This window comes from Neophocaena asiaeorientalis, unplaced genomic scaffold (assembly GCF_003031525.2).
Source record: "Neophocaena asiaeorientalis asiaeorientalis breed wild unplaced genomic scaffold, Neophocaena_asiaeorientalis_V1.1 scaffold418, whole genome shotgun sequence".
Lineage (NCBI taxonomy): Eukaryota > Metazoa > Chordata > Mammalia > Artiodactyla > Phocoenidae > Neophocaena > Neophocaena asiaeorientalis.
In genome coordinates, this window is record NW_020175731.1 from 3,201,112 (window position 1) to 3,213,287 (window position 12,176).

General features: G+C 46.1%; 1 protein-coding gene across 10 annotated transcripts in view; it reads right to left on the bottom strand.

Annotated features, from left to right (window-relative positions):
* Positions 1–4,935: 4,935 nt before the first annotated feature.
* Positions 4,936–12,176, bottom strand: part of CHST11 (carbohydrate sulfotransferase 11) — a 280,883-nt gene continuing 273,642 nt past the window's right edge. For 4 of the 10 annotated variants that reach the window (XM_024732143.1, XM_024732144.1, XM_024732149.1 and 1 more), the window contains exon 4: positions 4,937–10,591. In XM_024732143.1, coding sequence (XP_024587911.1) covers positions 9,737–10,591 — 855 coding nt within the window. In that variant the 3' untranslated portion in view covers positions 4,937–9,736. Of the gene's footprint in view, positions 10,592–12,176 lie in introns of all 10 variants that reach the window. The other 6 variants (XM_024732145.1, XM_024732147.1, XM_024732141.1 and 3 more) reach the window with 2 other exon arrangements.

Below are 12,176 nucleotides of genomic sequence, written 5' to 3' on the forward strand. Positions count from 1 at the left end.
TCACTTCTTTCCCAGGGATAGTTTGATGTGTCATCTTCATGTATGTTTTGGCTATGTTGTAACTATCTGTTAACATTCCTGTGTTCTCCACTTGATTATTAACTATAAGAATTCCCATATTCTCAGCATCCTGCTGAAGGTCTAATATAGACAGATGCTTGACACATCTGAATGAATGAATGAGTGTATCCCCTGACAGCTGCAGGCTCTTAGAAGGGGTGGGGAAGCTCAGGACTCAGCTTACAGGAGATCTGCCCCGGGGTTAGAGTAATAGCGGGCACATCTGCAGGGAGCCTAACCATGCAGACATCCAAAGCGGTTTCTGCCCCAAGACACTCCCACCTGCCCTTCAGCCTTTCTCTCTTGGCCTGTTTTTGTCTAGCCTCTTTACGTTGCTCAGAAAGGTCATTCATCCTACTACTGCTCACCCAGGGTGCACTGTGCAGCGCTGCTATACATCTTTGTCCTGAATGGCTGCCCTTGAAACTTGATTTGGGGCTTATATTTGAAGCCCACGTTAACTTGTCTGCCCAGAGCATCAGAATACTTATGGCTTATGCGTTCCATGCATTAGACTCACAGACTCTTCTGAGACCCCGATCTGAATTTCACTTTTGCCATTTGGCTTTTATTTGAAGTCCAAACTTTCTAAATAGTTTGTCCAAATTTGTCGATAATTGGTCCAGCATTCTGGTAAGATACAGAATATAAATATGAGTCTCTGCCCCAATTGCTGGCACAGAGCTCCTGAAACATTTGGCATTGCTAAGTGATCAGAGCACTAGGAGTATCTTTTATTCTAATAGTTGGGTTTTTTTTTTTTTTTTTTTTTTTTTTTGTGGTACGCGGGCCTCTCACTGCTGTGGCCTCTCCCGTTGCAGAGCACAGGCTCCGGACGCGCAGGCCCAGCGGCCATGGCTCACGGGCCCAGCCGCTCCGCGGCATGTGGGATCCCCCCGGACCGGGGCACGAACCCGCGTCCCCTGCATCGGCAGGCAGACTGTCAACCACTGTGCCACCAGGGAAGCCCTAATAGTTGGTCTTTGACCCAGGTTCCTGACACAGAGCTCCTAAATCCCTTGCAATTGCCTGGGTGATAAGCAGTGTCCTTCGTTCTAATGAGGTGACTCTTGGTGGGGGCACTGGTCCCCAGAAAGACCACAGTTAGAAGCTTGGGATTTTCAGCCCCATCCCTTGTTTTCCAGAGAGGGGAAAGGAGCTAGAAATGGAGTTAATGATTGATCATGCCTACATGATGAAACCTCCATAAAAAATTCCCAAAGTGTGGAGTTGGGAGAGCTTCTGGGTAGGTGAACATGTGGAGGTGCTGGGAGAGCGGCCAGAGAGGCCGTGGAAGCTCCGAGCCCCTTCCCATACCTTGCCCTGTGCATCTCCTCCATGTAGATGTTCATCTGTATCTTTTATCATATCCTTTTATGAGAAACTTATAAACAATAAGGAACCTGTTTTCTTGAGTTCTGTGAGCCGCTTTGGCCAATTAATTGAACCTGAGGAAGGGGTGGTGGGAACCTCTGATTTATAGCTGATCTGTCAGAAGCACAAGTGACAGTCTGGACTTGGGATTGGACTTGGAGCGGCAGGTGAGCCGTCTTGTAGGAGTGAGGCCTTAACCTGTGGGATCTGACGTTATCTCCAGGCAGATGGTGTCAGAATTGAGTGAAATTGTAGGACACCCACTGGTGTCACAGGGAATGGCTTGCTGTGGGGAAACCCACACACATCTGGTGTCAGAAGTGTTGTGAGTGTGACTAGTGGTGCAAGAGGAAAGACGAAACAGGAGGGGACTGAGCTGTTCCCATCAAGAACACTGGCAGAAACTTAAGTTGCTCGTCTAGTTTTCTGTGACTATTTTAGTCTGAAACTTAACCTTTTAGTCTTCCAGCTCTTTTGTTTTATCCTCCCTTTGCTTGTATTTAATCAGATTTTGCGCTTTGGCCAGAGTCGTAATGTCTCTTCATTAATGGCTGCTTGTAGCAGTATCAACCCCAGACTTTGGCCCCCTCCCCTGTTGGCCCATCGGTGTTACTAATTCCAGTGGGCTAGGGAGTCAACCAGACCTGGGTTTGAATCCTGGCTCTGCCACTTATTAGATGAGTAATTTGGGGCATGTCATTTAAAGGATCCGTCTGCTTCCTTATCTGTAAAAAGAATAAAAGTATCTACCTATGTACACCAAAAACTAACACAAGATTGTAAATCAACTATACTTCAATGAAAAAAAAAACTATCTTAAAACAAAACAAAAAAGTATCTCCCTTGCTGGTTGTTCTGAGGATTAAATGGAGACATTTAATGCATTACAAGTCATACAGTAAACTATATAAATTAATAAAAGTTAGCCACTTTTGTGGTCAACTTCGTTTATGAAGCTATATATTTTTGGAAAAGACTACACGAAAAGCCAACAATTCCAAGCCACCTGCAGTTGAGTCTGTGCTCGTTGTACAGAGAAACTCAGCATACAGGCATCATTCCTACAGTCAGAGCTCCTTCCTCCTCCTTCATTTCTTCTTTAGACATTTTTCCTTCATCCTGCTGCCAGTTTGGTTCCAGGCACAAAGTTGTGTCTGGCTTAGTCTATCCGGTAAAGGTCCAAGGCTGGATGCAGACACAAAAATATCTTTCTCTAGCTGCTGGCTTTTCCAAACCGTGAAATCTGAAGCCCTTGCTATTCTCCCGTAATGTGACTCTCTATTATTTTTAAAAACAAACATTGAAAAATAAAAAGCAGATTAATAGACTGTTTTTCATTCCAGCGTCTTGAATTTCAAATTAGTGGAGATTTGTAGGAATTTGGAGCCAGTGTTTTCTTGGTAGATCATTGAAAAAGAGGAGTGTAAACTTTGGTTCCCCATCTTAAATCTGGGTGTGAGCTATTTCTTTCCTGCAGCTGCTTCTACCTTTCTATTTTTCTTTTCCCTTATTTCTTCTATCTTAATCTCATTTCAATGCTGTTGCCTTAACTCCCTTTTTGAAACGGTTTTTACTTCCATGGTACCGTCTAATTGCTAACTGACCTCTGGCGGAAAGCCACAAAGAGCCACAGAGGAGCATTTGGGTAGATCATTAGAGAATGTCAACACTGGAAAGGATGAGGTCATCTAACTTTGTGGTTCTCAAACTGTGTTCCTTAGAATCCTAGGGTTCCCTGGAGGTCCACAGGCATCTTACAGAAAAGGAGAGGCTCAGCTGGGCCTCAAACTATCCAATCACAGTATCTCTGTTTCATCCGTTTTACATACGAGTGTTTAGCACACAACAAAGTTTTGAGGCTCTTTTTTTTTCCCCCCAAAAAACCTGAAAAACCACAGATATAGCTCAATTTTGTCATTTTACAGATGAGGAAACAGGCCCAAACAGGATGTGATTACCTCTAGATTATAAACAACTCCTTGGTGGATGAACTGGGGCTAGCAACCTCAGGGGTTCTTATTTATCTCAACTTTGGCATAATTCAGATGTTGCCGTTTTTCTTGTTTCAAAGAGAAAGAGACTGAGGCACTGTGTTTGTGAACAGTTCTCAGCCAGCCACATGTTCGGAATCCACAGGCTGCTTCCATTCTGTTCTATCCATAGGTTGTTATGATATTGGGATGAGGCTGGCTCTAGGAGAGGATTGTGGACCAGGGAAAAGGTTGGTTGTTTGGTTGGGTTTTTTTCTCACGTCAGTCTTGCTAGAAAGTCCCTTTTTTGTTTTATACTGGAAATGTCCATCACCCCAGAACCAAGATATCTGATAAACTCCCTACAGGTGAATGTAGACCAGATCAGTCTTCAACTTCTTGTAAGTCATCCCAGGACTCCAGGGACCCACGGTGTGCCAGCAGGAGTCTGGGAACCAGCTGTGCAAAGCTCAGAATTGTTCCCAGGAAGGATTTCCCCAGAGTGCTGTTCTCCACTAAACTCTCTCAGGTTTCTACCCCCTCAAATGCATTCTTGGCTAATGGTTCCTGGTCTTTTTGGATATCATAACTTTCTGAGAAAATACTTGAAATGACTTTGGGGGCTGACATGAAATTGCCAGTCTTTGTATTTTCTAATATCACTTAATAGCTACCGTTATGAAAGTTATTTGAACACCAAAATGTAGGAAAGACATGACTTGAGAAAGGAACGCTCTTCCCAAGAAAGGATACTTTGGCATTGGATACCCATGATTCTTCCTGACACTATTTTTGTTCACTTGGTGGTGGATCCGTAATAACCTCTGGCCCTGGCAGTGTTCTGGGCCACAGGCCCCTTGGTTTCTGTAGCTTCTGCAGCGTCAGCCAGAGGGCACCTGTGGCACCATGAGAAATAAAGATTAGCTGACCACTGACAAGAGGGCATCTCAGTCTTACTCCATGGGGAGTAAACTAAGACTGGGGTGTCCTCATCCAGCCTTGCTTCCCACTGACGTTTAGTGCATTTACTGTCCCAAGTGAGACAGGGACAGGCCATAACAGTCACAGCCACTTGCCACATTAAAAAATAAGCACATTTCCCATCCATTTCAGAAAACTAAGCTCCATGGTCTGGCCGTTTGCCAACCAGAGCAAGGACAGTGATGACACCAGGAATGGGTGGGAGCCAGGCCACTGGTGGTAAGAACCAGCTGGTGAGTGGACATATCATACCATATCCGGCATGGATGAAAAATGAGACATAGGGCTTCCCTGGTGGCGCAGTGGCTGAGAGTACACCTGCCGATCGATGCAGGGGACACGGGTTCGTGCCCCGGTCTGGGAAGATCCCACATGCCGTGGAGAGGCTGGGCCCGTGAGCCATGGCCCCTGGGCCTGCGCGTCCGGAGCCTGTGCTCCGCAATGGGAGAGGCCGCAGCAGTGAGAGGCCCGCGTACCGCAAAAAAAAAAAAAAAAAAAGAAAAAGGAGACATATCTTCGAATTCAGTATTCTCATGTCAAAATGTTTACATAATACATTTTTTTAAATTAGGGTACAATAAAATAGAGGTACAACTTTGAGATGATTTCTTCTTTGACAAATAAATAAATAGTTCTTATCAATAAAGCTAAAAACTTCGGAACCAAAGACAGGCACTTAAGAGAGGCGTGTCGTCGAGTGCCACAACTCTGAAGGCACATCAACCTAAGTTTGAATACTGGCTCTGCCACCAACGCCCTTTAGCCTTTCAGGGCCTGTTTCCTTATTTTTCACGGGGGTGGTAGCCTACATGATCAGGGTGGGCCTTCTAATGCATCGCTTTACAAAGAATTTACAGACAAAACAGGAATGAAGAAAGCTTCTATTCATCCACTAAACAGAAAGGGCTCGGCTCTATGGAGGTCTTTGCCACGGCCAAGACTGCAATGCGGTCTGCATGTGCGTCTCTCCCACTCCATCCTCTGATACACGTGAGAAGGGCCCCGCACATGCTAAGGGACACAGCCCAGCCCACCCCACCTCTGCAGTCCTCTGTCAGTGAGCCGTGAACAAACCATACACAGAGAGAAGCTTCTTTTCTTTCTTCAATTTAATTGAAGTTACTTAGAAAAATAATCAGGCTTGAATGGCTTTTCCTGGAAGAAGGTTCATGAACATTTTCACGCTTTTGTTGGCAATGTGGAATTCAGCTTTCTTGAACAGTACAGTAAGATACAGGGAGAGTTTTCTACAACAGGCCCTCTACTGCACACAAATATGTAAAAAAAGAAAATCACACTCCACAAAGATGTTAAATTATATGTCCATATGCCATACTGAGCACACTCCTAAGAAAATAGTACGGGCAGCCCCTTCTGTACCTGACAAAGGGCAACAGACTGAAATTCGCCCGTTAACGGCCGAAGGTCAAGCTGGTTGTAGATCCTGCTGCCTGTTCATAGGGTCCAGTTGGTTGTGATGGAAAAGGCTGGAGGAAATACTGGTTGTGGGAACTTTGGGGGAGTGATTAGGTCAGTCCTGCTGACACGAGTGGGCAAGAGATTCTGGTCCCCAGGATCGCACAGAACGGGGCAGCTCAGATTGCGTGTCTCTGTAGGGGATGGTCAGGCTGTGAGAAATCGGCTCTGAGCCCCACCCATCGGGGCCAGAGTCCCTCGGCTTCTGGCCAGGTTAGAACAGGGAGTTCTGCAATCACTACCTCAGCGGTGGTCCAGACCCCACCAGCTAAGGATGTTAGGGACTCGCTTTTGTTCTGGGAATTTTCTACCAGTAGGGATCAGACCCTGGTGCTTCCACGCCTTTGCCACCAGGACACTGGTCCGACCGAAGTTTCCACTACCCGCTGCTGTCCTGTGCCATACAGCTGAACAGGCAGGACTGTGAAACTCACCTGGTGGACAGGTGGGAAGGAAGGTCCCCTCTGAGACACCAACAGGTCAGCAGACTGCCCTTCTTCCCAGACCAGCTGGGGAGGCAGGGAAGGGGGAGGGTCTGAAGCAGCTGCAGGAATTCAAACCCTGTGGCTAATATTCTACAGTTTTCCAACCAAAGGGACAGGTTAAGCAGGAATGTCCTAGTAAATACAACTTTGTACCTGGTTTTGAAAACACAGCAGCACCTCTGAAAAGTGGCTCGAAGATGGGACACCTGCCTGTACTTTTCTCCAGCTAAGCATGCAATAGAAAGCGTTTTCAAACAGTCTTCTTTAAAAAAAAGGAAAAGGAACGAAAGAACCAAGAACTTTTGTTTCCCAGGCACATTTTCACCCATGGATTCTTTTTAACCAAGGACACAGAGTACTTTCTACATTCTGCAAAAACAGTTGAATTGATATTTTTTAAAAAAGTTTTTATGCCATTAGAAAATAAAATATGAACACAAAAAACGAGGAGAAAGAGCCCCTCATTGACGAACCATACCGCAGTATTGTCCGCTGAAGGACACCCTTTCCCACTAGAGCGAGAAGACGAATGAAGGCATCACAGCTGATCAAAGACGGAGATGTGGAAATGCAAAACGCGGGAAATCCACGTGAATTTCCACTTAAAGTACTAAAAGAACACCGAACAATTCCAAACTATAGAATCGAAGGAGCATTCAGCAAGGGTTGAGCTCTCTTGGCTTGCACTGAGCAACCTTAGGCTTGAGCACTAGGGGGACCAACTGAGGCTTTGTGCCCCTCCCCCATCCCTCCTTCTGTCAGCACCACCCAAGACTCTTCCGGCACTCCCTTTGGGAGGGAGGGAATCGTGGCCCATGTAATATCCAGGATTAGAACCATTGCACTTAAGCAAAAGTTGAATTCATTTGATAAAGTACCTTCATTGCTATAAACCAGGTGGAGACTGTGGTGCTGTTTTATTGTTGTTTTGTTTTGTTTTTGGAAGCGGGGTGTCAGGGAAGCAGTTTTTTATCCTTGAAGACCTCAGATGTGCTAAAGCAACCTAGCCAAAGAATATTCAGTGGAACGCTAGCTCTCTGAGATGATCTGCAAAATAGAGTATCCCGCTCAAAGGTCAGGAAATGCCACCGACTCCATCAGTGATGCTCTTGGGAGTTCACAATGCACAGCACACATTCAAGGCTCTGAAAAGTCCTGCAGAAAGGAAATGGACTTCACTTTGTTTCCCAAGGATATTTGACTACAGAACCCTTATTTTGCATCACACCAACTTGTGTCTGGGGAGAACCTGTGTTCTCTGAAGCACATTATCAGGAAATGCCAGAAACCTCTTTCATTAGCAGAAGCTTTGTTTCTGAGGACAGTGTCCCCTGCCTGGAAACAGGGTCCAGGAATAATTCCAAGGACAGCTGAAGTCTGTCACTCTACTTGGTAAAACACATTGCATAAATCTCTATTTGTCAAGGGTACAGTTGACGTGCCCTTCGCAAAGGAGAGAGAGCTTAGAAGAAGGTACACAACATCTTATAAATAGCTTCGGCCACCCTCTCCAGTGCACACCTCACTCACATTCAATAAAATAATTTCCTCCATGAGACATGGCAGCTGCTGCTCACTGAGCTGGCTGTGAGCTTTACAACACAATTTTAATAGCTTCTGAGAATAAATTATTTTTTGTTCGTTTAGAATATTCTTCTCCCCTCTGTTCTATACACTGCATCAAAAACAAAAAGCAAAACTTACCCACACCCCATCCCACCCCTCCCCCTATCATTAGAACTATTATTATTATATACAGTATCTGCTACCAACTCATTCACTAGCTGTAAGAGGGATGTGGCTCAAACGTCAGCAGAGGCATTGGAAATGAGAAGCATGTACAGACCGTTAATTAGCAAGGAACAGGGAATGGAATGTTGCCAGCCTTCCAGAGGAAAAGGGCATGGGTTACCATCACAGAAGGCTATCCTTGCTGCTCATTGCTGGTGGTTGCAAAGGTGCCGATGGTTTCTTGGCCTTAGGAGGAGCGGATATGCATAAGTGTACAAATAGTCCGCCTCTGACCTTCACAAGGAGTAGAAATGCCAGGCCATTGCAAATCCTCCAATGTCTGAGTCCTGCCACAAAATTTTAATCTTTTACATGGCAAAGAGTAGAAAAAACACTTCTAGGTGGGGACCTTAAAGCTGGGCTGGAAATGACAGGAGGAGACGGTCGGCGAATATTCCCTTTCCTTCACCCAAGGCAGACATCACTAATCAATCACAGCACTCTTCCGTGCCGTGCCTGGCAAATCTGTTCTGGGGCTTAAAGGCAGATAGATACTACCAATAAATTGGAGTGGGCACGTGACAGGAAACATTTTTGTCATCTCTTATGTTGGGCAATGAGCTTGGATTACTCACCAAGTTAAGTGGCCTGTTCCAGGCACGTGGTTTTCAAATTTGGGCCATAGAAAAATGCAAATTTGTAGGGATCCTGAACCTTCTGGGGTGGTTCGTGAATAGTCCAAACCTCACGTTAAGTCCATGAATATCAGGGGTTTGCTAACTGTCAAGCTGGATACTCTGCGTCCACGTAAAGCTTCTTGAGGGCCAAGACTATTGGTTTTGTTTAATGCTCTATCTGCAGGATCTAGAATTAGGCCTAGCACATAGTAGTTGCTTAATAAATACTTGTTGAATGTAAAGCAACAGCCACTTCACCTTCATCACAACTGGCACTGCCAGTTAAAAAATTCTGTAGAAAAGCCTATTCTACCAGATTGCTAAGTCTGGTGGGAAAAAAACAAAAAGCTACAATCAGCTCTCTCCTTGGGTTAAAAAAAAAAAAATCACTTTTCTTTCGTGTGAGGAACGTTTGGGTCGACTGAAATCAGTTTGGAATCAGTCCCTTGCAAAGGTGCCTCTTTCTATTTATTTCTAGCAGAATTTCAAGAACGGTGGTATCAACAGACAGCACAATGGTTGTTATCACAGTGACTCTCTGAGCGGTTAATAAGGAGAACATTCATGCCCCTGCACGAGCTGCTGCAAGCACAGAACGAAACATAGATTTCTTCTGCAAAGACGTCAGAATCTTGCTGCCACAAAAAGAAATCTATACAGAGACCATGTTTAAATAACTATAAATAACGTTAATTAGAATTTATGGGATGCACAATTCATGGAATTCACCTGAACACAAAGAAACCTCTGAAAGTGTCGGGGGATTCATGTCTAAAAAACAAGGACACCCATCCTAGTGCCCTGCAAAGACAGCCGTCCTTCCCTACTAAGGATCTTAAATAATTCTCACTATGCTGCTCGCAGCATCATCCCCAAAGAAATATTAATTTACAAAATAACCCAATATCCATAGAATTCTTTTGACAAATAAAAATCTTAAATTAAAAAGCACGATTCTCGCCCCTCTCCCCACCTCCACCCTTCACTCCAATTTCAGGTAGCTTGGCACTGAGTAATTGAACATTAAAAAATCGAGTTTGTAGACTTCGTACAGCTGCGTCTGGTGCTCTGAGCTGATGTTCTGGAAGAACTCTGTGGTCATTTCATCAGTAGTTCTCGTGGACTTGGCGTAGGTGGGGAACTTCAGGTAGCTGCCCACGCCCGCCAGCTGCAGGACGTAATTGGAATCCTCCTCCAGCGTCTCGTACTTGCCCACGAGGTCATAGTGGATGTGGCACGGGTGGCAGAGGGAGTAGACGGTCTGCCAGTGTTCGTTGAAGGGCTCCTCGCGCTGCGTGTGCGGGTCTATGAGATAGGCCACGAACTCCTCGAACTTGACGTCGTCGCCCTTGCGCAGGGCCTCCTGCGTGGCGTTCTTACGCTGCCGCCTGACGATCTTGGTGCCGTAGCGCTTGTGGAAGGAGGTGTTGTACTTCTGCGTGAACTTGTTCCGGTAGGCGGACACCAGCCTCTCGAAGGGCTCCCGCACGAACAGGAACTTCATGTAGCTTTTCAAGCGGTGGTTGATCTCGGGGATGCTGTACTGGTTCAGGGTCTTCAGGTTGGCCGAGACGTGTGCCTCGTTGGCCGGGATCTCCATGGGGTCGCTGTACTTGCCCCGCCCGGTCAGGACCATCATGAGCCGTTTCCAGTTGGTGCACGCCACCTTGGGCACGTAGCAGTAGATGAGCTCGTGGTCCTCATCCACCACCAGGTGCTTCAGGTCGCTGGGGGTCAGCACCCGCCGCTTGCGGCTCACGGCGCTGTTGGCCCGGCACGTGTCTGTGACCTGGTCCCGCCGCATCTGGTGCAGGACGGCCGTGTTGGAGAGCTCCAGCTGCAGAGGGGACACAAGAAGAATAAGAACTCAGTACTTGTGTGGGATGTTTACACTGGGTCACATCCACGACACGATGGCCAATGCGGGCCACCAAGACAGCCACTGACAACCTAAATGGCCGGTCTCCCTTTCAGATTCTCCATCAGCTGTCGGGACTATTTTGGTTGTGTTCCACCATGCTTCCTTTGGAGAGTAATGATAATGACCAGCTCTATAACTTACCCATCACCCTCTACATGCCAGGCATTTTATCAGAGCTTCATGTATACGGTTTTTCTTTTCTCTGTACAACAAACCTGAACCATTACTGATTTATTTAACAATATCAAATACCTGCGGCTGTGCCAGGTGGCATGCTGCTAGGCAGTGGAGGTGCAGTAATGAAAAAGTGCAACGAGGTCACTGCCCTTAGGGAGCTGACAGTCCAGCTGGAAAGAAAAGGGAACTGAGGTTCAGAGATGTTAAGAGAGATCACACAGCGAGAGAGTCAGTATTCAAACTCAGGTCTGCCTGGCAACCAAAGCTGCCCACTTTCCACTCTAATCTGATGTCTAGGCCTCCAGTCTTCTTGATTAAAGCAGGAAGAAAAGCATGGAGTTCTGGCATTTGTTGATCTATTTCAAAGCAAGGGGATCCAGTTTTTCTACAAGCCTATCACTGTGGACACCTGTTGCATTTTGCTTCCTCAGTACCAGTGCCTTGATTTTCATCTGAGAACCTGCTTTCCTTCATTCTCAGCTCCCTTTCCTCTCGCTGAGCTGAGAGAATGCACCCTGGAGCTTGGGGTCAGGGAGGAGGGACCACTATGCAGGGAGAACTAGACCAGGAATGAAGGGAACAGAGGAGGGATGAGCAGAAAGACAAGGGGATGTATTCCCAGCGACATCATCGGGATACCTGGCTCCATATGTTGAAACCAGACCCCCAGCTTCTGGGCTTTTGTTGCATCAGTAAATACATTTGCTTTGGTGCAAAAGGCAGTTTAAGTCTGGGTTATATATCACTTAGAACCATAATATATGGGTATTTACATTTATTATCTTTGAGCTTTTCCTCTGCCATATTCATCCACGGATCCATCCGTTCAAACATGTGTCCAGACCTCATAAAGTACAAGGCACTCTGCCCAGCACCCCTGGGAGATATAACCCTTTCCTAAAGGGCTCACAGCCTAGGAGGCGCCAGGCCAGAGAGCTGGCGGCCTCAGTAGGGGCCAAAGGGGAAAGCTGTGTGCTCCTCTGAATTCTAGGAGCAAAGGTTTCTCCCCTAAAGGCCGTTCACTCCCAATCTGAACTAGTTCTCACAGTCTACCTAGAAGAGGCAACATGAGACCACACTGGCCTGGTGCACTGCCATCCTGGTCTCCAACCCCAGAGACTCAGAGACTTTCAATGGAGTGGTGGCACCCTACTGTTGTTTGGCTTAATGCCATGACTCCATCTACCCTCCTGAATGTGTAACGTGCTCTTCTTTTTTTTTAATTTAATTTTTTCTTTTATATCGTAGCATAGTTGATTTATAATGTTGTGTTAGTTTCAGATGTATGGGTCTTCTTTTAAATATCAAAGATACTAATATTATG